This window comes from Heteronotia binoei, chromosome 12 (genome assembly GCF_032191835.1).
Source record: "Heteronotia binoei isolate CCM8104 ecotype False Entrance Well chromosome 12, APGP_CSIRO_Hbin_v1, whole genome shotgun sequence".
Classification (NCBI taxonomy): Eukaryota; Metazoa; Chordata; class Lepidosauria; order Squamata; family Gekkonidae; genus Heteronotia; species Heteronotia binoei.
The window spans coordinates 22,459,109-22,485,401 of record NC_083234.1 but is presented as its reverse complement, the minus strand read 5'-3'; the positions used below and the strand labels follow the sequence as shown (position 1 = coordinate 22,485,401).

Below are 26,293 nucleotides of genomic sequence, written 5' to 3'. Positions count from 1 at the left end.
TTATACGGAATCAGACCTTTGGTCCTTCAAGGTCAATATTGACTACTCAGACTGTCAGGGTCTCAGGCTAAGGTATTTCACATCACCTACTGCCTGGTCCTTTCAACTGGAGATGCCAGGGACTGAACCGGCATGCCTAGCAGATGCTGTACCACTAAGCACAGCCTCTCCGATGCTCAAGCTACACTGAAGCTAAGGAAGACACTGAATGAGTTGTGGGAAGTCAAAGGACATTCAGCTGTATTCTTCTAATTGTTTTTTTTTAGCTGCTCAGCAAAGCCAAGTGATTGCTGAAAAGCAACATGCTGGCAGGACAGAGCACAGGCAAAGTATAAGCTTCACAAAAATAAGGTATACAATAAAGACAAATGAAGATTGTTCAAGGAAAGGCCATTTCACATAGACAGTATTGCAGCTGGCATCCAAAAGCAACCCTCTGACTCCACTCAGGCTAATAGGAATAGCCGCCTTTTTTTTTTTAGCCTCCAGTACCCTAGCCTATTTTTACACCGTTAAGACAGAAGCAAAGACAAATTGCAGCAGACAGTCCTTTGCCATGACAAAAGGCAGCAGTGGAAGAGAAAGGGATGCTCTTCTTCAATACACAATATTCTGCCAAGCTGACAAGTGAAGCATTTCAGTCCCTCTTCAGTTCTAGAGGCTTACCTAGGAATGAGTCCAGAATACCAGATAAAGCACTTCTTGGGCATTTTTGCATACCTGCGATTTCATCTGTGCAGCCTTTTCTGGGTCAACCTGCAAAACATGCTGGTAATGGCGAATGGTGTGCAGGCAGTCTTTGTTCTCAGCGCGGACGTAACGCTTCAGGGCTTGGAGGATACGGTGGGGCTGCGGAAGTGAAATCAAACCGGTGAGCCAGACAGAGAAGGGAGGCTTGCCCAACAATTTCAATAAGGGCATGTTGTTTCAGACCTGGGCTGCGTTATCCTACTAAGACTGACCTCCAGTTCTCAAACCAGGTTTCACGGGGAGCAAAAGATATATGAGCTGCTGAATACTACAAGGCAGAAACTGGAACTAGGCCAGTTACGAATACGAGGAAGCAAATTTCATATATTTTGCCAGAATTAAAATGTTGCACCTGAATGTTACAACACCCGTATACATGCATGCCCCTAGATGAGCCTGCTGCTGCCAGAGGGGGTGAAAGAGAGCCTCATCCAGGACTGAGAGACCCCAGTGGTCCATCCCAGCCGTCCTCTGAAGCACTATGAGAACACCTCCAGAAGCCCGCAGCTGCCAGAGGTGAGAAGGCGCTTCAAACCAGGACAGAAAGATCAGCTGCTTGGCCCCAGCTTCCCGTGTGCCTGAGTTCTCCAAACAACTTTTGTCTGGACCTTGACTCACTTCATCCATGTCATGTGAGATTTTTTTGTTGCAAGACACTGCTTTGCAGGAAACAGGCAAGGTAAAAATACATAAATAGAACGTCTGCTTTTACAATTTGTTAGCCCATGCAATCCACTGTCAGTAACACTTGCTCCTCTTCATACACGCCCACCTTCTTTACTTCATTCGTGCATGAGAAATGTTTCAGAGAACGCACCCGTGGAGGGTCGGTCTGCAGAGCAACCAAGTAGTTTTCCAGGGCAATCCTGCGCCGCTCATCCAACATGGCTTCTACGCGAGCTAAGTGAGTCTCCACTAGCTGCTGTTTCTCGCTGGCGGCTTCCTTCTCTAGGGATTTAACCATCGCCTGGAATCGCTGCAGAAGCAAGAGGATATTGCAATAACATTAACAGGCTGCAAAGAGATTAATTAGCTCCAACCTGATTAGCCACTTTCAGATGCACAGGTCAGCCAGTACCTGTAAAACCCCAGAAGCCAAAGCTATCTTGTGAATACTCTGTTCATGGCTATGAAGAAAATAATTGGCATTTCACCTTAACACAATATTCAGTGGAAACGGCTATCTTGGCAACTTGGTCCAAAAATATAGCAGAGAAATGCAGAAGGCCTTGTAGCCAGGGAAACGGGCATGCTAGTGTCATTTCTGCGTAACAGAGACATGCACAACCTTGCTTAATAGTAGTAACAATGGGAACCACGCTGACCTGTTATGGAGAGAGACCAGCAGTTTGAGGACTAGCCCCAGGTCAGCTGATGAATCTTTGACAAACTGATTAACTAGTCCCAGCGTCTGAGAAAGGCATGAACCCTCTCACCCACTATACATAAGCAGAAACACGTCTAAAAGCAAGTAACAGACTTGCAGTGCAATCCAATGCGTATCTACTCAGAAGCAAGTCCCACTATATGTAACAGGGCTTACACCCAGGTAAATGTGCTTAGCATGGCAGTCTTGGACTAATAAACACTCAGAAAAACTCTAATGTTGTTAACTTTCAATTGTTCTACACTGTTATAGCTGAAATTAGATTTTGTTGTTGTTACCCTGTATATGTGTTTGTATTTACAGTTTAAATACACTGTATGATTCTCTAGAATGAATGGGAAAGCAAGCTTGCCTAGGCTACTGCAAATCAAGACAGGTATGCCAATCTAAAAGTAAGACAGAAAAATCAATTTGGGGCAGTTCATTTGCAGACCATTCCGATCCCCCATAAATTCTTCAGATGACATAAATCAATTTCTAAGAAGTCAGCAAGGGAAAGCCCACTGCAGACTTTACTCTTAGGATAAGAGTGCAGTACTTTACAAGGAGCGCAATTTCATTTACAGCCTCACAGCTATTTTACTAGTTTTGCAGAGATATGAGTTTTGTATCTTCAGAGGAGCTACATCCCACTAACCGTGTCTATGAACAGTCCCTTGTTTCAGCTAAACCAGACAGAGGTTTACAGCTGTATTTTGGTACGCCAACTGACACACTTCATCTCCCCCTGCTGCTCGGCATTAAAAGCCAATACTAAGGAGCAACAACAGAAAGATCCCACAACAAAGAAACAAGCCTCCTCCAGCAGCTAGTCAGGGAAGACGATGCACTTCAGAACATTATTCTGCACTTTGATGTCAACCAGATCATACAGCAAAGACTCCATTGTCTGGAGAGATGAGAACCACCACATACCCTCAGGCTAGAGAGTTCCTCCTCATCCTTTTAGGTGCACTGGCTTACCTGAGTGAGAGTTTGCCTCTCTGCCTTTGGGAGATTCTTGGCTTGACGTTCTGCTTCTTCCCATTCCTTCTTAACCTATATACATACAAACACAGCTCAGGTTATTTCTGGGCTTCTTCACCGCATGGAGATACTTATGATAGATTCGGATACTGCATAACAACTTGTCAGAGGCTTTGCAAGGAAAGCTGAAGCCAAACACCCAGCAGCAGACAGAAGTTTCAAATTCAGGATGACAAGTTACTGTTTAAGCCTGCAGGGCTCGAAGCTTCTGTTCTCTAGAGGACAAGCTCAACCTTCAATAAACAAACAAACAAAATTGGGCCAAAATGGAAAACCAACATACAAAGGAGATAGCCGTCCGTAAGGCCACCATGCTGAATTAGCAAAACAAGATCACCACAACGCTACAACTTGAACACCACACACCTGGTCCATGCGACTGTGATGTCGGACCTCCAGCTGTTCCTTTGCTTTCAGGAAACGGGCATGCTCATTGTCATCTGCTGGGTTCTCAAAGTAGACATCCACATCGTCAGTAGGCACAGGAGTAGGAGGAACTGGAAAAAGGCAGGATGGGAATGTATCAAGGCCCTGGGTAATAGGTAGCTGCTGTAATGGTGCCAGGAAAAGGGAAAACATGCTGCCCATTGATCTACTTCACAGGAACAGGTTTTACAGAAGGGGCTGTGGGTCAGGGGAAGAGCCTCTGCTTTGCATGCAGAAGGCCCCAGGTTCAATCCCCAGCATCTCCAGTTTAAAAGGACCTGGAAGTAGGTGATGCAGAAGACCTCAAGCTGTGATCCTGGAAAGCTGCTGCCAGCCTGAGTAGATAATACTGAACTTGATGGACCAAAGGTCTGATTCAGTATAAGGCAGCTCTGTGCATGTGTGTCTGTGTTTGGCATCCCCAACTCCACTGTGACTACTACCAACTACCAATTTTCTGTAACACCTTAAAAAGCCATAATGCTCAAAGACATCTGAGGGGGGGGTCTTCAGAGCTGCCTCGATCTCAATCACTTGACAATCAGGATCAGAAAACTTCAGCTATGGCTAAGGTGGTTGCTTTCCCCTCTCCCACAAGTTTCTGCTGGGATACATGGACACGTAGATTAGCCACATTACCCCCAGATAACAATGAAACGGCTAGATTATTTTGACGGTTAAATCCCCAAGGAAAAGTCACACACGTCAACCCCATCTGTCCTCAGAAACCTTACCATGTGATATGACAACAACATAGTTATACAACACAACAAAGAGGCACAGCGAGGAAATCCACTTGCATAGTCACAACTGGGCAGCTAGCAGGGGTTCCTTCAAACGTGTGAAAAGTGAAAGGAGATGGAAGTTGCACTGCGACCAAATGACCACGACTTTTATTTGTGGAACCCATACACAGGATTCAGACTGGCAAAAGGAGATGGCATCTGTGGCGTCCCCTATGCTAGTCTGTGGCAGGACATGGTACAAAGTCATGCATTTTGAACTACACTGAAGCACAGAAAAGGAAGTGTCAACCGCTAAGCCAAATGGCCAGAAGCCAAGCTATCTGAAGGTTTCTTACTGCCTACTGAGAGATCAGAGGCTCTGCTCAGGTATTGCTAACCTCCAAAGAGCTAGATTTGAGTCCAGATATGGGAGTCTTGACTTTCAAACACTTATACCCAGAAACCTTGTTGGTCTCTGGGTTCAAATCTACTCCTGCAGACCAACATGGCTAGCTGCTTGAAACTGCTGATGTCTGAAGCAACAAGTGGCAACCAAGGACAGTTGTGACAACTACACTCTGGAATTCCCTCCCCTATAATTATTTGACAGCTTTCCTTTGCACTTTTCAAGCAGCACTTTAAAGCAAGTTTACTTGCTGAGGCTTTTGGACAGGGAGAAGGAGAAAAACATTTTAAAGTGCTATTTTTCTTGCCATGTTTGATTTTTATTGGGGCGTGCGTGTGTGGTATGCTTGAATTTTACAGCTGAATCGCTTTACTAGCCTCCTTGTGTACATTTGGTAGAAAGGTGAGACAAATATTTTAAAGGACCGTCGCTAAATGCAAATGCAAGCAGAACTTGGATTAGAGTTTGCAGTAAGGACAAGGGGTCGGTCATAAATCCAAATTGGCCCCGATTAATCATTTTCGAAGCTGGCCAGAGTGATTTCAGATCAAATCAACCAGGCTCCTGCACTTTGTCCTGAAGACTGTGTGAGACATATTTTTGCACACTGCAAACTCTGCAAGGGAGTCTTGACACAACTCGCAGTTCTTGTGCTCCAACAGAGAAATCAGTTCAGCGACAGGGACATGACAGCACATACTGCCCACATGAAAAGGCTCCAGCTCTTTGTCAAATGGAGTCCAAACTAGATGCCCTGCATATTGCTCTGCATCTGAATCAGGCTTTAATAGAGATGCCCCAATTTCCACCCCCAAATCCTTTCGGGAGGGGATGAACTTTTGTTCAAAAAGCTCCTGACATCCGCATCTTTTATTCCACCATTTCAATCAGGATCAACCCAATCAAAAGCATTTGCATGGAGGAGCCCATTTTTGTCAACAGGATTACTGATATGCAGACAGACTGCCAAGCCCTGGGAAGTACAAAAAGCCTTTCAAAAGGCCTTTGCAGCAGCCAAAATGGAAGTGCTGGAATTCAGCGGTAAGTTAAAAAAAAAAAATGTTTTGGAATGGTTTTGTTGTAACAGCTAGCAAAGAAAGGGCGGCAAAAGCCTCAAGCGATCAAACAGAGTAATCAAGTTGTGGGCTGTATTCTAGTGCTGCAGAAAACAAAGAAAAACCCTGCATTTAGAAAGGGCGCAAGGAACATTCTCCTATCAGTGGCAACTATCTGGAGAATACGGTTTAAAGAGATGCATTATTCTTGGGAATGCAGAAAGAAAAAAAGGGCCAAAATAAGGTGAATGAAAACAGCTGTTTAGTAACAACCACAAAAAAGCTCAATCCCTACTACAAGATCTAGAAGAGGATTAACTGATTGTTAATTACCCTTGCAAGTGAGATATAAAACCTGTAGAGGCAGACAAATGCATGCAGGAAAGCGTGTCTCCCCTTGGCTGCAGAAGCGTTAAGCGTTAAGCTGAGCCCCAAATCTAAAGCCGCACAGAGACAAGAGGGGACTGTTGTAGGACAGACAGGACTTTCAGCAGACACCAGGGCCCATAGGTCGGGGCTACACACAAATCTTTCCTTGACCTAGCCAAGGAGGAGAAGACAGACAGGACAACAGCTTGCTGCAAAGGGCCACAGCGGGAGGCGGGACTTACTCATCTTTTTACACACAGCCATACAATACTCCTCTGACTCAAAATTGTTCCTGTTGCCTCCGCAGCCTCCATATATAAAGCGAATGCACTTTCTCTTGTACATGTCGAAGTACCAACGAGGCATCACAGCCCGGCAGGGACCTGTCATCGCCTCCTGGGAGCAGACAGCTGTGTGGGAGATGGTTAAAGCATCAGCTGGTGACGAGCACAGCTCTGCTAAGCTATTTCAACAGCAACAATGGCTCTTGGTCGGTCTGAGCCCAAACACAGAGGTTCTGCCTGTGGCACTCCACAGATGTATCTATGAGCTTCCACTTTTCCCACTGCCAGGCCGCTGCTGGAGGGGGGGCGGGACCTATTTTCTTGGGTCCAAAATAATCCCACTAACAGTGGTGGTATAACACTGACCCTGCCCTGGAAGGATAGGTTTTAGCGCAGAAGGGTTTCTAGACCTTATTTGTATCACTCACAAGATGATGTTTCCAGCAGCTGTCTCCAAATTTCCATTCAGCTCATGTTACAAAAACCACTCTGCATATTATAACCGTTTTATTTTTTTGTCCTGTATGCAGCATGACAACTGATTTGATTCTTGGTGCCTCCCTGTAAGGGAGAGCCTGGGGCAGGGGAGTTCCCTATGATGCCTCCGTTCTTCCAGTCTGGGCTTCTGCTTCACAAATACAGCCTCTCTCTACCACCACTGGGTTCCAATGTCTGCTTCTTTGGAAGTTATACAAACCGGGTAACCTTTAAGATGTGTTGAAATTGTAACAGAAGCATTCAGCACTGTGGCAGGTATTATGATACCTAAGAGTTGCCTGACTCCTGCCATCAGGGAACATTTGTAAATCCCAACAATTCTACATGCCTTCTGAAGGCTTTTGCCCAGTTGCCAACGAAGTGGGAAATTTGCAACTGGGTTATCAGAGAGACAGATCAGGGCCAGTGTTCCCTCTAAGCTGAGTTAGCGTGAGCCAGCTCAGATTTTGAACCTCTAGCTCACAAATTTTTGTCTTAGTTCAGGAAGGATGACCCCAGAGCACAATAATTTATGCAGTAGCTCACAATTTTAATACCAGTAGCTCACAAAGTAGAATTTTTGCTCACAAGACTCTGCAGCTTCGAGAGAACATTGATCAGGACTCCTGTCCCCCCAGCACCTCATTTCCTCAACATGGAAGCAAAGGGCTTGCCGAGGGGTAGTAATATGGAGTGTTCAATCGTGCAAGTCACCAGCATCTGTGGGAATATCTTACTACATGGCTACCACTAATCCACCCAGAGCCAAACGGACTCTGAGGCCTATTATGCAGGGAACTTGGAGGAGGCATTTAATTTGGACTACACACCATTAGCCATGGGAACTGATTGCTTTAAACAGACCAGTTCCACTGGACCAGAGTAGCTATGAGCAAACAGTAGGGAACTGCTGTTAAATCCCCAGGAACAGCAGAGTTTTTAAAGAACAAAAATACCCATGTGGATGCACACACAAAAGTACTAACGAGCCTTCACAAACAAGTATTCTTCAAGACCTGAAGCCAGCCATAGTCTCTTTAATATGGTAACCAGCTAGGATTCTTCCTTGTATTATAACATTTGGATCCTGAATGTCTCCCTGTTCCCCTGCCCCAAACCTCACGTGGCAAGTTTATTTGCTGAAATACTGTTGGTGCTTTGCCAACTTGGAAAGGTTTTACCTGCAAGACACAAGAGCTGCTTGCTATTCTGCCGTCTATACTGAACTGAGCTCCATTCTCTGCAAACACCTGCATATGCAGCGCGGAGCAATCTGGCAGACTTGTTGCCTGTCAACAGCGACAAGCATTTAAGATAGAAAGCAAGAGAACTGGTTGTATTGGGTTCCTTTGCCTTTGGGTGTGAAACAGATTAAGAGCCTTTCAGTGACATGAGACAGCCTGCCTTTTGGGGACACTGCTTCATTTAAGCATCCAACTTCTCAGAAAACCTGGATAGTTTCTTATCATAAGAAAAAGGAAGCTTAAAAGGACTGTGCCACCAAAAGGTATGCAATGGTACATCACGTTTCACACTGCTCATCTATTCAGCTTGTTGCCCTGGTAACCCATAATCAGAAAAGAACAATTGTTCCCATTTCTAGATTCTCCCCCCCCCCAAAAAAAAACATAATAATTAGACTGCACAGATGAACTTCAGTGCTAGTCCCTCAAAGAGCACTTTACTGAGCGCCAGAGATGAGCGTTCTTCCAATGAAGTTGTTGGTCAGCTGGCAATTGTATGCCCCGAGCTCCGGAAGGGGTGAGGGAGGGAAATCACCTGCAATGAGTGGCACACAGTGTTCTCCTAAATGACCTATTTGGCAATTAAAGCTCCCAAAAAGGGAAACCTACTGGACTGGAAATGGAACAGTCAACGTACAGACAGCCAAGATCAATCGACAACTGCTGAAACGGACAGGAAGCCAAATGAAAGCTGTCACATGGCTGCTTACTTTTCACATCATTCATTATTTCCTTCTCAGAGAGAGATTTTTCAACGCTCGGCTCCGTGGGAGGCTCTTCGTTGTAATCTTTGTAGCCGTCATAATAGTAATCCCGGTCTACCACCACCTCTTCCTCTTCTTCCTCTTGCTCCTCTTCATCCTCGTCCATCTCCACTGCTGCTGCTGTGAAGTCTTCTGTGTCTGCCTCAGTAGGGAACTCACTAAAAGCACACAATCAGAAAAGGAAGCTAATGCAGCTTTGCAGGCAGCGTTTGATGGGAAAGAGCAGTAATTTGCCTCTTTTTTTTTTTGCCACTTCTAAAAGAGGTGGCAGGAGAGGATGAGCATCCTACTACAAATCCTCCGAACCAGCTTCAGCTACCAGGAGCTCCCCAGTTTACATCTATTACGGTAACAGCATTTTAAACAACTAGCTCCAAAAGTGAGGTCGGTTGGTTTGTTTTAAATCTATATCCCATACGCAGTTAACGGCGACTAACAGCAGTCGATATGGCTCCAAACGGAAGGGAGAAAAGAGCAGAGGAACACAGAACTTTAAAAGACTGAACGAAAATATAATGCGTTTCTTGAGTTAGGCATCTGCTACACACACAGAGGAGACTAGTTATGAACTGTAACACCAGTTTTCTGCTCCTTTGATATGGCATACACTTCACCTCTAAACCATGTAAATGCTCTGCTGCCCCAATCAATGGGAAAACAGCAGACGGACGCAAAGAACAGGTTGTGGCTGCTACCTTTTGTAACTGTCATAGTTTTCATCTTCCTCTTCCTCTTCATCCTCCTCCTCCTCTTTGGAAAGTGCTTCATCCACAATTTTGGCCTGAGGGCAGCAGACATACTCTGTGCCATGGAATTGGTCCACTCCACAAGGTAGCAGCATGCCATAGCTGTGCAGGATCATCCCTTCAGTTAAGCACGCCTAGAGGCAGCATTTTGGCAAATGTTAGAAGAGCATCCCTCGCCCCGCTTAAGCACCTTACATCACCCAAGCAAAAAAAAAAAAGAAAGAAAGAAACGAGATACAGGCATTTGCAGTACTGCACCATTCACGGTACACTCAGGTGTGGCAAAAACCTAGGAGTCACATCATACAGCACTTCTTACCTAGAGCTGGTAACATGTTGGTCAACTGATCAGTCAAGTATTTAATAAAACTGAGCATACCATGGTGCAGGTGGCAGCTTGCCTTTATTATTACATTATGATACAACTGCTTAGCAAGGGGCAGCTTGCCCCTGAGAACGACATGGGCAGTATGAAGTTTAATACTGACATTAGCAATGCACATTTTTTTTTACCTTGAAACTGAAAGCTGCACAATACAGAAGTCCAAATGTGAGCAGCATATAATTATACATTTTACATAAAGAACATGAAGTGGTGAATGTTATTACTTATTCACATTTTTAGAAACCAATCCCAGAAGCATGTAAGAGGATTCCCTCCCCCTCAACAAAGAAAAGAATCCCGAATTTAATAGCTCTGCTTTATAAAACTCTGGCTCAGGAGGCAACCTCAAGCGTTCCAAATTCTAGCTGCGTTAAGCCTCAATTATAAATTATTTTGTCCCAGTAATAAAAGCGCCTGATTTTGAATGCGACCACTTAGCTGTGTATTTGATATTCTGATCTAGCAACAAGCCAGAATCATAAACTAGTTAAGAGAAGGAAAACTGAAATTCCACGTTATGCCACAAACTGGACCCCAAAAGCTGGTGGTGGTGGGAGTATTTACACCTATGAACTCAGTTGCTTTGTTGTGGTAGTTCAAGGATAGCAGAACCAGTGTTCCCTCTAAAGCTGAGTTAGTGAGTTTTTAGCCTCCAGCTCACACACTTGTGTCTTGGGTCAGGCAGGATGGCCCCAGAGCAAACTGATTTATTCATGCAGTATCTCACAACTTTAATGCCAGTGCCTTACAAAGTAGAATTTTTGCTCACAAGACACCACACCTTAGAGGGAGCACTGAGCAGAACTCAATTAACTTGAACTGAACCTGAAATACCATCTCTTGACTGAACGTCTACAATCACTCCCAGAATAAAACCACGCTTTCTGAATATTACCTCTCAAGTTCTCCTACAGTTCCAAATCACACTTTCTTCCTCCAACACCCCTTTCTCATCTTGTAGCTGGTTACCTCTTTTGCCACAGTGTGCCAGTACTGGTGACTTTTGCACACATCCATCCGCTCCCTATGGAAGAACCGGCACTTCTCTGGAACCAGGAGGACATCGCTGACAAACTCACCTACTGGAAGACAGGAGAGGCAAGCTTTGTGAAATGAAGGTGCACCAAGCTGGCTTTCTACCACTTATACATTTCCTCTCAGAAAAAGTGTACTTGTTACTGGACTCGTAAGAATTATGAAACATGCACAGACGCATAAATAAATTAGGTTAACACACTTCTGTGCTTAGAGGGCTGCTCAAATATAGACATCCTACTTCATTCTTAGTGCTCAGAATTTTAAATGAATTCAAACAGGAGGGGAAAAGGCAATATGCTATTCAGGCAGACATTTCAAGGTGACTGAGAGCTTAGTGGTAGAAGCTGCTCCGCTTTTCCTTGAATACATAACACAAATTAGTTTACCAGCCATATTTTATAAAGACGGACCTATGCCAAAACATTAACCACCAACAAGTTGACACCATGCATGCTTTCATCCCATAGTTTTCCTTAAGTGTTCAAGATGCCCATTACTCTTCCAATTAATGCCATTTCATATATGTTTAGTAGCAACATTGTGCCACGGTACATACTGAGCACTACATCCTGTAAACGAGAGGTCTCCAACCTTTCTGAGCTTCTGGGCACCTTTGGAATTCTGACACAGCATGGCTAGCACAAAATGGCTGCTGCAACTTACCTTCTGTCACACAGTGAAGCTTCCTGTGCTTCCAAAGATTCCAGTAGCTGCCAAAACAGCATTTCAAAAAACTTTCATAGCCAATCAAATCTCTGATGGCCAATAGCCCCATTTGACCCATCCCACTTTCTAAAACAGGAGCCAGGAAAGGTGCCAGCAGCCTGCTGTGGGCACTGTACAACTACTTATGTTGACGATGATTCATATGTTGTTATATGCTCCCCTTGCAGATGGCAAGGCTTGGGGCCGATTCAAACGTGGGCACTCACACTTGGAAGAGACTTCTGGATGGATCAAGCAAGAGGAAAAATGGGGGGGGGGGGAGACTGACAAAGTTGAAAATGTACAGAAGTGGTTTGATTTCTTTTGCAGCGTCTTTTGAAAAAGGACACATGAGTGGCCTGAAGAATGTCAAAGAATGTGTCCCAAGAACAAAGTGGAAGTATGACTGAAAACATAAGTACATTAAAAGTAGGACTGGAGAACAGGGATAGGTGAGCAAGTAGGTGATCCAGAACTGTTTCCAGAATCAGAAGAATAGCACTGAATCCAACAAAGGATAGGTAAAGAGCTGCTGTCCGACAAGACTTGGACTGTCATGGCTATGGAATTCACACTTCAATAAAAGGATACAGTTTGCCATTTGCCAAGAGAGAATAGCAACCGACTGAGAAACAGAGCAGATGCTTATAGCTCGCAGGTCTTTCAGGCTTAAAGACTGAAGGAAGACGACAGAAAGCATCACGAGTGCAGCTGCGTCTCCTGCATCTGACCACACACATAAGCATCACAGCAGCGTCAACAGTCAGGGCTGCAGGCCTATCACAGCAGCATCTCCTTCCCTTCCATAGTGAGGAAGAGGAGGATTTATACCCTGCCCTTCACTCAAGAGTACCTTACAATCTCCTTCTCTTCCTCTCCCCACAACAGGCACCCTGTGAGATAAGAGGTGGGGCTGAGAGAATTCTGAACAAACTGTGACAGCTTCAAAGGTCACCCATCTGGCTGCATGTGGAGGAGGAGTGGGGAATCACACCCGGTTCTCCAGATTAGAGTCTGCCACTCTTAGCTACTACACCACAGCTGGCTCTCAACCAATGCAAGAACAGATTAGTTGCAGCTGCAGCCAATGAAAGAACAGGTATGCACCGCTTTTGCTGGGGACTTTATTTCTAGCAGAAGCCAGATGTACCTGGCGTTCCGGCTGGCCTGGAGGCAACTGATTGCCCAGAAGGAAGGGACTTGCCACTAGGAAAAAAAGAACAAAGAGGAAGACTGCCACTGCAACCTTTCCTAGGGCAGATCGTCAGGCATCACCACTGGCACGACACAGAGCTTCCTTCTTTCTTCCAGGTCTCTGCCCCAAATACTGGACTGCAAATGGGAGGCAAAGTAAATCCTCCACCACCCTTGGGAAAGGGCCATGGCTCAGTGGTAGATCATTTGCTTTGAATGCAGAAGGTTGCAGGTTCTGTTCCTGGAAACTTCATTTGGAAAGGATCAGGTTGTAAGGTGGTGTGAAAGACTTCCATGTGAGACCCTGGAGAACCGCTGCCTGTTAGAATAGACAATACTGACCTTGCAAGACCAATAGTCTCACTCAGTGTAAGGCAGCTTCATGTAAGTATAAAATCCTATTTTCAGTACTGCAATCCATACCAGGCAGCATTAGGAATGGTATCCAGTATCCATGCTGAATGCAGGTTATATAGCAGACTTTAACAGAACTGCTTTTTACATTTTTTAAAAAAGCTTGGCTGCAGATAAAGAACAGCAGAATACAAAGCACACAGTAGCACAAACTGAACTAGTTGCAAACTGAGCTATTTTCAGTTCACTTACTAATGAAATCCCTGTCATGTACAAGGTGATTTTCAAACAACACTTCAGCCATATTTCAAGCCACTATCCACCGTTCTGCAGGCCTTTTCACACTGAGTTATTTCCAGTTAGGGGACACATACATAATTAGGACAGGTGGAATGTGCATACAGCCAGATGCAACACAAATCCACTAAACCTGTATCTGGGGATACCAATCTAAGGAAAGGCTCCGACATTTCCCCTAGTGAACAATCATTTTGTGGATAAAGGACACTGATCAGATGGGCGGGGATGGAGGAGAGCATATGGAAAGTCCAAATACCCACATTTTTTTTTTAAAATCATTCTGGGGAAGTTTGTGAATTACACATCCATTCAAGGACATCAAAAAGCTAAGCCAACCACTTCAGGGCTTTGAAGATGTTAAAGCTTCATTAATCGCCTCATTTGTTTCAAATGTTATGTTTTCGCTATGCTGAAGATTACACATTTAGAATTTACTTCCTAACCACATCCAGTCAGAATTGGTTAAGCTGTAGCCAAGTGGAAGAAAACGACAAGAAACAGAACCCCAAGGTGTTTCTTTTTGTTTTGTTTTTTAGTTTTTTGGAGCCCGGTTGGTATTAACATTAGTGTTTCTCACCTGTTTTACACATGGCTTCGCTACAAAGACCTCTGTGTCAGTAAGTCCAACATCTTTCCTGTGACAGCTTCATTAATAAATTGCCAACACAGTGGCAAAGGTTGCTTTGACGTGGTCAAAAACCGAACAAGGAATTAGGCTAGCCTTCCAAACAGATCTGTTCAGAACACTAATATCACCTTTTGACTTAAGGCCGATGGGATTTCCACACACCCAGCCCCCCAAAGACTCCACAGTAAAAAAGACATGCAGACATTACTCATGTAGGCTCCAGTTCTTCTCCCCCTTGTAATCTGGAGAAAACAAAAGTTTAACTTCCTCTGTTTAAAAGGGACACTGAGGATAGCTGCTGATGGGGAATCCACTTGGACACTCCACTCATAGCCACTAAAGGGAAAGGGCAGAGCTAAGCTGCACTTTCAAATTGGTGCTGGGTAGTTTGTTGCAATGCACCATCCCTACCTCCCACTCCTTCCAAAGGCCTTCCCCAGCTCAACTGGACTATTATATTACAGTGCTAGACTGCAGTTTGGTAGGGAAAGGAATGGGAAAGAGGGGTTTTCTAGGCTTCGACAGGACGGATAAAACTGGTCATGCTTGCATTTCTGCAGGTGGGGGGACAGTGACAGCAGCCAGAACAGGAAAGGTGCATGTGGACCAGTCCACTTCTGCTCTGCTTCCCCTCCTGCTGTAGCAGGAATGTATTTATGTGCCCCCTCGAAGATGAAATCTAACAGGCCCACAAGCCAACTAGCTAATCACTTAAAATCCAGAGCACAAGCTACCACTAGTCAAACCCAGGGGTGGAATTCTAGCAGGAGCTCCTTTGCATATTAGGCCACACCTCCTCATGCAGCCAATCCTCCAAGGGCTTACAAGGCTCTTTTTTGTAAGCTCTTGGAGGATTGGCTACATCAGAGAGTGTGGCCTAATATGCAAAGGAGCTCCTGCTAGAATTCCACCCCTGGCGACTCAAACAACATAAATGGCAGAGAAAAAACATAAAATATCTAAGTCAGCCAAGTCAGAACAACTTGGCTGACTTACCCTTTGCTTCCACATCTGGCAACAATGCCATACAACTCTGAAACGACATTTGTCCTGCATGCTGATATAAGCAAATGGAAAAGTGAAACCAATATCAAAACATCTGCAACTTGTATGGACTATTTCCTACTTATGAAACAAAAAAAAACCCCAGCCCTGACCTGATCTCAGATTCTAAGCAAGGTTGGAGACCACCAAAGAATGCCAGGGTCACTATGTAGAGGGAGGTGCTGGCAAACCACCCCTAAATGTCTCTTGCTATAACTCACCATCAGTCAGCTTGAAAATGTGTTCTCTATAACCCACGTCAGCAAGCAATCTTCTTGCTGAACCCTACGTCAGTTCAAGCCTCCTGTTTTCAGAGGCAACACCAGGTAGGATGTACATGAACATGGATAATGGTGGTCAGAGCACCATTATGTTTTTAAGGAGGGCATAATGCTCACTCTGGATAGATTGAACACTCAGCCATTCAGCCATCTTGTCCACCAACATTACCCGTTTTTTAATAGGAAAGTAGCAGTGAGATCTTTGCTCCTCCCAGGTCACTGCTAACATTACTAAGATCCTTAATTGTAAGTCCAAGTGATAAGTCCAAGCAATAAAGCATTTCCAAGAAGGACTTAACTGAACAGCCTATGGCCTGCCTCTTCACACTTCTCCAGGCTCAGCCCAGATTCCAGCTCCCACCATCCTAATGTGCAGCATGCTCACAGCTCGGTGAGACTGGGAATGAGAAACAATTAGATACAAAAAAAGGATAAGAAAACTAGTCTACGAGCGATGAAAAGTCAAGTTTTCATCTGAGGCTGAAATCATGACGAAAGACAGGTTCACGCGGCAAGGAAGCGAAGCAGCCAAAGTGCATTGTTTTCATGTGCAAAGTGTCCAACTACAACAGAACTACACCCTTTACAAGCAGAGTTCCCATTTGTGATAATCTAACAATTGCCAGCATTCAATATGGATATAGGTAATATGAGTTAAAAGGCCCATTTGTTCTGCAGAGAATTTCAGAACTACAATATCAGCTTGCCAATTAAAATAGTTTTTAACCTGAGCACTTTCACGGCAGCTAACCTGTGCGACTGATGCAGTTGTGAAGCGCTTCTCCTGACACAGCCACCATGGAGACAATTAAAGTGTGTGTGTGGCAGCTATTACACATAATGAGTCAGAGAGAGAGAGAGAGAGGTGGGAAGAAGTTTGCCATATGGGCAGCTCCCACTGAGTTGTATTTTTACTCCACCTAGGCCTTGGTTAAACATACAATAAAAATTTAAACACAAATATGCTGCTGCTATAAGTGGTAATTCCAGCCTATTGACTGATTAATGAAGCTTCCACAATGCCAGTTTCTGTTGGCTTCCTTGTGGCAATCGCATCATGAGAAGCGGTCAGTTTGGTGTAGTGGTTAAGTGAGCAGACTCTTATCTGGGAGAAGCGGGTTTGACTCCCCACTCCTCCACTTGCAGCTGCTGGAATGGCCTTGGGTCAGCCATAGCTCTCGGAGAGCTGTCCTTGAAAGGACAGCTTCTGGGAGAGCTCTCTCAGCCCCACCTACCTCACAGGGTGTCTGTTGTGGGGGAGGAAGGTAAAAGAGATTGTATGTCGCTCTGAGACTCAGATTCGGAGTGGAGGGCAGGATATAAATTCAATACCATCTTCTTCTTCTTTACTCCAAACCAACTGAGATACTGGATTTCCTATGCTTACATGACAAACGGTATTCTACTAATAAGGTCCATGAACTTTTTTTGGATTTTGTTCTTAGCTGAATGATCATCTTCAGTAGGAGAGGAAAGCTTCACCCCCACAGCTCCCATTCTAGGCTTTTATTTTCGAGTATGCAATATGCAGTTTTAACTTTCTGTATATTCTGAGGTCTGAGATACACAACAGCTCAGCAGCAGCATAGCATGGTAGCCCTTTGATGTTTCCTCCATGCTGCCAGGAGCATAAACACAACATAAAAACTCTAAAGCCAGAGTCAATCACCCAACTTCAGGACCGCCAAGCGAACCGCAGTCAACATGGCATCTCTTTGTCTTTTAGTATTTCTTTAGCTAGTACTTTTTCCTTCAATGACAGAAGTATTTGGTCCTTTCCCAGAGGGCTTCCTAAAGAGAAGAGTGCATGTCATGGCTCGGAATACATACTGCTCACTCCAAAATGTAGAAAGATAAATTGTTCTACGCACAGTAAGACTGATAACAGCAGGATCTCTTATACATGTGCTCCTCCCTGATTCAAGAAGGAAAAATTGCTACCCACTAACAAGCATTATATACCAATATTTGTGTCAAAGAGCAGTTTGTAATTGAACATATGAATATATGAAGCTGCCTTATACTAAATCAGACCTTCGGTCCATCAAAGTCAGTATTACCTACTCAGACCAGCAGCTCCTCTCCGGGGTCTCAAGCTGTGGTTTTTTTATGCCTATTTCCCTGGACCCTTTTTAGTTGGAGATGCTGGGGATTGAACCTTGGGCCTTCTGTTTACCAAGCAGATGCTCTACCACTGAGCCACCATCACTCCCTCAAAGTCACCGTCCCCTTCCCTCACAGAAAACTGGCGTAACTCAAACTAAATAATTAGGAACTCAAATCAGAGAACACCTAGCAAGATCAGCAATGGAAACAACAAGCACCAGGTTCTCAACACCAAGGCAAAATAAGCCCTCCCAAGGAAAAAAGTCCGAACACACTGCATGGATAGATGTTTTCCAAGCTTATTTTATTGGAGGTTGAGTGTTCCTTGCCATGCCAAATGCCCCTCACTTAGGCAGCTACTGCACTACATTTAGATCTGGTTGTCTTCATATCAAAAGACTGACTGCAGGAAATACTCGTGACCCACTGGATCAAAAATTAATACTGAAGTCCTACGACATTAACCCTTACCATTAAAGCCAGCCTAAAACCATTTTTGTACTTGCAGCATGGACAGTTTTACAGATGTTTACCACAGATCAGAACACTTGTGTCAAAATCAGTTTGCACCAACCGTGACAAGTATGAGAACCTTCAGGTATGGAAAGCCTACATACAAATAGTTTTCTTTAAAAAAGGAACAGTTACACAGAATTCAAATATGTCAACCCCTAAAGTACTTACCAAGGCACTTGAAGGGAACAACAATATGGGTATGACCCTTACATTGCTTCCTGCCCTTTTTGCACCAGTTTTCAATGGTAACGGGTTGGTTTGCTTCCACCACATTTGTAATCTGAAGCTCTGGATAGATCTGTTCCAAAAGTAATACACAGTAAATAGAAGAACAGATACACTTTCGCCAGATGAGAGTCAAGGAGGAAAAACAGAAGAAACGGGATCTTAACAAAATGGGGGCCACAGAAATGTGTAAAAGATTTTGATTAGATGCAACTGAAGTTGTACTGGGTTATCCCACAAAGAAAATAATCTAAAAATAAAATCAAACTCTGTTAAGAATCAAAATATAAGCCAAAATTTGACATGATGAGAATTCCTGAAGTTATCAAGGAATGAAAGTCCTTTGCACTAAAAAAAAATTGCATTTGTGCGTAGACCCACCTTTAAAAGGAAAGAAATACTACTAAACTCAGTGTTGCTGGCACTAGGAGAATGCTGTTGCGTTATCTGAACACTATAGCACACATGTGACACTCATGTTGCTTTGCTTACCTGGATGGCACCCACCACATCTTTCTTACAAATGCAGTGTTCCAAAAAATCACACAGATCATGTAAGACTGCCTTATACTGAATCTGACCCTGGTTCCATCAAAGTCAGTAATGGCTACTTAGACTAGCAGCAGCTTTCTAGGGTCTCAGACAGATCTCTCACATCACCTACTGCCACATCTTTTAACTGAAGATACTGGGGATTGAACTTGGGACCTTCTGCATTCCAAGGGGATGCTCTACCACTGAGCCACAGCACCACACCCCCCAACTGGGACAGTTCATCTTTTATTCTCTGAAATACTAGATAAAGAACAGGTAGGTAGCCATGTTGGTCAGACACAGTAGAATAAAATCTGAGTCCAGTGGCACCTTTAAAACCAACAAAGTTTTATTCAAGATGTGAGTTTGTGTGTGCATGCACACTTCCTCAGGAAAACACACCTTGAATAACATTCTGTTGGTCTAAAATGTGCCACTGGACTCAAAGTTTGGATAAAGAACAGTCACTGCTGTCTCATCATTTAACTGACTGCGTGGCAGGAGTCAGCTGTACTGGAATGGGCATCAGAATGGCATATGGCGCTGGCTGATACTGCTCTTCTGGCTGCGATCAGCTGGTGATTTTGCCTGGTCAAGCACTCCTGGCTTAACCTCTAAGGGCAATTTAAAACCCCCCTGCTTTCTGAGGGGAAGGGAAAGCACAAACATATGGAAAGAAACCTGGAGTAATTGTGGGGGGAGGAGGCTTTTTTCTCTGCTTCTCCCACCCTAGGTTTTCTTTCATTTTTTTGTCTGTGGAAGTCAGTCAAACACACATATGCAATAATACTAAAATATAAAACATTTAGTCTTTTAGAAATACCAGGTTAATTCAGAGAATCTAGGCTTGGCTCTCCTCACCACTATTGAACCTTAGTCAGCCCTTGTGTACCCGGCCTTCTTGCTTTCTCCCCAGAATGAAGGACAAGGCTGCCAGAGGAGAGCAAGCCGGTCATAAAGGAAGGTGAGTAAAATCACGCACACACACTGTAGGCTCGCTTGTTCTTTTTCCGGGTGGCTGCCATGATGATTGCATCTCTGCAGGTGCTGGAATGAGACTGTAGAGGCTAGACAGAAGGGTGGGGGAACTGCTGTAAAGTATGGCCCCTGAACCTCCATCCCTGGCACGAGGAGACTTGCAGCTTTTCCATCATCCAACTCCCACGGCTGCAGCTGTTTCAAGACTGCAACCTTGCTCATTTGGCCTGGCAGGTGCCATGTTGAGGACCAGTGCTCAGAAAAGCCACTGAGGAGATGTCAGAACCACAAAGGCTCCTGAGCTACTGTCACTCACACAGTTCTTCTAAGTTTAGATCTGGTAAGAGCTGCATCCATTCTATTTTGTTTCCAAATTGGAGGGGAGGGGGACACCAGGGCACTGCCTCTAACACCGTCTTGACGAGTCTTGAACAAATTGCAAAACCACTGGAGAAATCTCTGAACGTTTACAAGTGCATTTGGACGATGGCTGAAATGAACGCTGAAGAATGATGGCTTACCTCCTGGCAGTACTGCAGAACCTCTTCTTTTGTTCCAAAGCAGCTCTTGGTCCCTGCAGTGTCTGGCTCCCATTTCCCGGTCTGGATATTCATGTGCATATTCAGCTTCCCACAGAACATGGCAATCTGAGGCTCTGCCACAGCAAACCCTGTGCCAGCATTGGCAGCAAGCGCCTGGGGGAGGGGGGAGCAATTATATTTTATATATTATCAGGCAACACCTTATTTGTCTAAACAAACAACACCCAAATGTCAGAATTTACCACCAAGGACAGAACTCTGCATTCCATGCAGACGCTTTCAACCTTTTCTGTGCCATAAATTCTTTAAGCATGGTAAACCCTCAGGCTCTGGAGCGCCTTTCTGTCATTCAGCGTTAAAAGGCAAATACAAAACCTGTCGTTTGTGCTTCTAAACTACAGCCCGGCTTTCATCCTAGGACTGGCTTCCAAACCCTCAGGGCAAATGTCAGTTGCCAGATTGCCCAAGGCCCTATCTGTGCAGCAACCATCTGCATCAAGCTGAACTAGGCAGCTATGCACTGAATCTGGCCTCCAAAACACCAGCCAGCTCCCAACCAGTTGCAGCGGAGAACTGCAAAGAAAAAGTGAATGCTGATGCAGCAGAGCTACAAAAGGCTTCAAGAAACGAGGAAAAACTGCCACCCTTAGAAAACAAATGCAACCTGCTCTACGGTTCATTAATGGTCAAGGGAAGCCAGTAGTGGCACTAGCAGCAAGTAACTAGTCAGTCAATATGTAGAAAAACCGCAAAATGCTGGTCAATAAGCTTTATGGCATTAGTTTACTGAAACAAAGAGCTTGTGGCCTTGACTGATACACTAATTTGTGAAGGCAGGCAGAATCCTGGAACGAGATTTTAATTCTGTCTACAAATGTCATGCACAACATAAAGCCTGTCACATGCGAATGGGGGAGGGGGGAAACCTTCCAAAATGAGACCATGATTTAACCTCACAGTATTCATGATTAACTCAACCAGAAATTATTTATTTGTAGCATTGCACGGCTTCTAGACGACTCCAGTGCCCAGTTCCTTCCAGGATCTTTATGGACTGGAATACTGACATACAGTTTGTGGCAGCTCTGATAAGATTACAATGACCAACTGTGGCTCCTGAGGGGGTTATTTTGTAGAAAAAGAGGTGCCAAAGCTCATTTGCACAACTCATCTGCATATGTCAAATGCCCAACACCATCCAAAAGGCACTAAATTATATCAGCTCAGCATCTACCTTAAAATGCTTCTTGCCATAATAAAACCTTACTCCCGTCATAACTTTTTAAATTACTTTCTCCTATATGGCCACAGTGGCATGATGAAGATTTCCATCTGTCCGCTTTATATCTTTTGGTTATTTCCCTCCCCCTCTTTTTTTTTGCAGGGAAAAATAGAGAGTTTGTCAAATCTTAGAGTACAGCAAAATTCTCACAGGGGGCTTGAACAATGGAGCCCAGAAGCAAGTTGGGGTTGTTTTTTTTTTGGGGGGGGGGGGGTTTAAGAAAGAAAGCACAATCAAATTTAGAGGTTCTGGAGCTCTGCTCCTGTGAGCTCCTGCCCCAAATGAGTCCTGCTTGTATTTATCTGTTGGAGATTCCTGTAGCAGATGGCTTGTAGATAAAGAGCTGCTCTTGGACTATAGGGGCATGCACAGTTTCATGGATATTTTGGTCAGTCAACTAGAAGGCTTCTCAGCAATAAGAAACCTATTCATAGTTACTCTCCCCTAGAAGGGCAAAAGCAATTACTACGGTTAAAGTGATGCACTACAACTTTAAAGAAATCTGGGAACTTTCCTCCTCTAGGACAAGGAGAACCAGTCCCTGCAGTCCCATTAGCCTATAACTATAGGATTTGAAAGTAAACATTTCCTTGTTCAGAGGACAACATGTGAGCCAGCCCTAATTGGAAGCATATACAGAGAAAAACAAATCAGCTTGACTAGATTGACCAAGGATTTGATCAGTGCAGACACTAAACATGCTTGTCACCACCACCACCAGACACAAAACTGCACTGCTACAGTTCCTAAAATAAGGTCAAATGAGGTTTATGGTTTTAGATAAGAATTACTGTTTGATATTCCCAACTATTATTATAGTTTTAGGCAGGGCTTTTTTTCAGCAGGAACATACAGGAATGCAGTTCCAGCAGCCTTGGCATCAGGGGGTGTGGCCTAATACGCAAATAAATCCCTATTGGACTTTTTCTACAAAAAAAAAAGCCCTGTGTGGAACAATAGAGCCATCAGGGGGTGTGGCTGAATATGCAAATGAGTTCCTGCTGGGCTTTCTACAAAAAAAGCCCTGATTTTAGGGCCCCTTTGACTCAAACTACAAGTTTCCTACTGCAGCCACTTTAAGAAGGGTTTTGGGGGTTTTTTGTCTTCCCCAAATGCAGAAATTACAGCTGCTTTTTTCAGTGAGGAGGACAACACAAGGTACCGTAATTTTCTCCAGTAATAATAAGAGTGGCTTATGGGTGTATTTCCTGATCTGGATAGCCAAGGCTAGCATGATCTCATCAGAACTCAGAGAGGTAAAAAGGGTCAGCCCTGGCTCGTATTTGGATGGGAGACCTCCAAGGAATATCAGGGTCATGATGTGAAGGCAGGCAATGACAACCCAACTCTGATTGTCTGCCTTGAAAACCCAATAAGGCAGTGTGTCAAACTCATTTGTCATAAGGGACAGATCTGACATAAATGAGACCTAAATCAGGTCAAGCCATGTGTGTCATAAAATGTAATGTCAGGTAGTGAATATGTAAACTTTGTAAAGGACACAAACACAATTTTTTTTAAAAAAAATTAAAACATGCTTAAAAGATTAGCACTCTTGCAATATTTTGTTTATTTAACAGTTTCTGATGCCTCTTGCTCTGAATTATTGCATCAAAATCTGGAGACAAGGTCTGAGCTGTAGCAATCTTGAGTAGGCGGTTTAGTTTTGTTTAGGTATGTATCTGTAAGTTGCAAATCTACTTTTGATTTATTGACATTCATTACAGAAATCTCATGGTCAATGCTTTGAGCCTAAGCAGAGCTTTTCTGTAGCAGGTACTCCTTTGCATGCTAGGCCACAGCCCTGATGTAGCCAATCCTCCTGGAGCTTACAGGACTCTTATTCCAGGGCCTACTGTAAGCTCCAGGAGGATTGGCTACATCAGGGGGGCATGGCCTAATGTGCAAAGGAGTTCCTGCAACAAAAAAGTCCTAAGCCTAAGATACAGGGGAAAACATGAAATGGCTGGGCATCATGTTATGTACATAAGTTGTTTCATGTGCTGGTCAGCCAATGAAGAATATAGAGCAAGAGTGTCAAACTCATTTGTTATGAGGGAAGAGACGCTTGGCTTAGTAGCTCTGTTGTGCAATTAAGAGAGCCTGGAAAAGCAAGCTATTCCTCCCCAAGGGAGGAGCCTCAGCCAATGGAGAAAAGAGAGGTTTTGCTTTGTAGCTCCTGTGCAATTGAACAAGCCTTGCAAAGCAAGCTGTTATGCAGAAGGAAGCAAGATACAGGGAGAAGGAAGCAGATGACAGCCAGTTGCTCAGGGGCCTGATAGCCCTCCGGGGGCCTGATTTGGCCCCTGCACTGAATGTTTGGCACCCCTGAAACAGAGGCTTTGCTCTGTAGCTCCTGTGTGAATGAGCAAGCCTGAGAAAAGCAAGCTGTGATGCAGAAAGAAACAAGATAGAGAGAAGGAAGCAGAAGACACTGAGGGCCTGATCGGGCCCTTGGGCCACACCTTTGACACCTTGCCATAAGGAGTTGCCATAAGTCAGCTGTGACTTGACAGCACTTTTCACCACCATGGGTGTGTCTCCCTCTCCCGGTGAAAAAGCCAAGACCCATGCCACTCCCTTTGAAAAAGTCATTCCAGCAGCTGCATTTGGAAAAGATAAAGTCTTCAAAGAAGAAAACATAATGTATAGTTTGTACCTCTGACTACAATGGGAGTGGCAACTGAAACGTCTTGGTAAAACCCACTTTGCATTCTAAACCCCACTAGCTATAGGCAGCTCTGCTTACTGTACCTCATTCCTCGTCCAAAGAAGTGTGCATGCACACGAAATTTTACGTTCTGAATAAAAGTTCGTTCATCTTAAAGGTGCTATTTGACTCCTGCTTTGGTAAAACCCAGTTTATGTCATAGTAAAACGCCTTTTATTTCCAACAACCAGCATGAAAATGATTCATAGCTTAACCTATTACAAGTCTGATCATCATTTAACTCAAATATGTTTATGTTAAATCTAGTATTACCGTGTACTAGCACAAAACCACATGGATATACATACATACACTTACAATCTATATAGTTAAGCCCTGCAATCAGTTATAGTTATCAAGCTTCAAACATTATGTTAGGACCAAGAACTAATCAACATTGTCTAGAAACCTTTAGGTGTAAGTGACTAGGGTTTGAGGCACTAGAGAACTACAGCTCTTAAGAGTATATCTCACCAGCCTGGCATACGGGCTACATGACAGGCACAGTTATTTTCAATGATATATCTTAACCAGGATCCAGAGGGAGATTGCACCACTTTACTCTCTCAGAAATCAGAAGAATATCACTGACTTAACGGAAGGATAAGTGATATAGGATGCCTTTAGCCTAGAAAAGTCAGACCGTCATTACTGGAATAAGGAGCGTTCTATCCTCCAAGAACCCCTTCAGGGTGTGGAGACATAAGCTACAACAGTATACATGTCAAAAAAATGGTTTTCAAGTTTTGACAGTCCATACTGGATTTATGGTTTTCAAGGTAAAACTAGCACACCAGTTAGCTGACATGTCAAATATTATCAACTGAGTACATCTGATCAAAGTCAAATATTGTCATATATTCCATGGAGCCAAAACTGTCATTGTATAGTTTGCCTTAAAAAAAGAGTATAATATGTTTCTAAGAGCAGGAGTGAGGGCTGCTTGACCCATACCCACAGCAGTCAGTCGGGGCAAACCTAGCATCATAGCAAAGCCTCCTTTCTGGTCTAAAAATGCCTACAATTATAGTAAACGGCCAATAGGAATTTGCCTGCTTAGCAGAAATGCCTTTCAATAGTTGCAATCACTTTGCTTCAGTGTGTTCTAATTTTTTTTTTTTTTCCATTCTGGAGCTGGTATTCAGGGTGGGGGAATCCGTGTGGTGAAATGTTCATTAATCTTCACTAATAACACTGCTAAAAGATGTGTAAAACAATTAATTACCATTTTGCCATTGTTTCAAAACACTGTAAATTAGCACCAAGATGGAACCTGTTCATGAATAACCATACCTTTTCTGTTATAAAGAAGTCAATGCCTTAAAATGCTTGATTAGTTGCCTGATCAAACTCTTGCAGTCTATCAAAAAGTCAATTCCATGACCAAATTGCAAGGTGGGCCTTCTTAATTACTTAAGAGGGCAAGTTATATACACCTGTATAAACAACACCCCCCCCCCAAAAAAAAAAATGCATTGACTGTGTTAGGACAGGCTTTGACAAATTGTCTTTACTTAAGGAGTCACCCAAAACATTTAGGAACCAGATTCATTTATCAGTCTTCTTGGTTTTATATTTTAATGGCCATATTTTCTCATTACTGCTAACACAAAACCTAACCCTAAACTCGTCATCGTTCCTTGTAAAAAAAAGTAAAGCAGAACAGAAATACTGCATAAATAAAATATGGGATAACTAGTTATTATCACAACAAAAACACTAACCTCTACTATCTCAGTGCTTTGAAAGACTCGATTTCAATATTGGAGCACAGTACTCACTTTAGCAGCACATATACTAAATTGGAATGAT

General features: G+C 43.8%; 1 protein-coding gene across 7 annotated transcripts in view; it reads right to left on the bottom strand.

The window, feature by feature from the left end:
- The window catches only part of APLP2 (amyloid beta precursor like protein 2), an 80,017-nt gene that overhangs the window by 10,280 nt on the left and 43,444 nt on the right, over window positions 1-26,293 (bottom strand). For 4 of the 7 annotated variants that reach the window (XM_060251771.1, XM_060251773.1, XM_060251772.1 and 1 more), the window contains exons 2-11: window positions 20,469-20,642; window positions 18,379-18,508; window positions 11,014-11,126; window positions 9,609-9,793; window positions 8,860-9,071; window positions 6,387-6,554; window positions 3,530-3,660; window positions 3,101-3,175; window positions 1,568-1,726; window positions 721-849 (exon numbers count right to left, since the gene is read on the bottom strand). In XM_060251771.1, the coding sequence (XP_060107754.1) occupies window positions 721-849; window positions 1,568-1,726; window positions 3,101-3,175; window positions 3,530-3,660; window positions 6,387-6,554; window positions 8,860-9,071; window positions 9,609-9,793; window positions 11,014-11,126; window positions 18,379-18,508; window positions 20,469-20,642 (1,476 nt within the window). The remainder of the gene's footprint in view (window positions 1-720; window positions 850-1,567; window positions 1,727-3,100; window positions 3,176-3,529; window positions 3,661-6,386; window positions 6,555-8,859; window positions 9,072-9,608; window positions 9,794-11,013; window positions 11,127-18,378; window positions 18,509-20,468; window positions 20,643-26,293) is intronic. The other 3 variants (XM_060251776.1, XM_060251778.1, XM_060251777.1) reach the window with 1 other exon arrangement.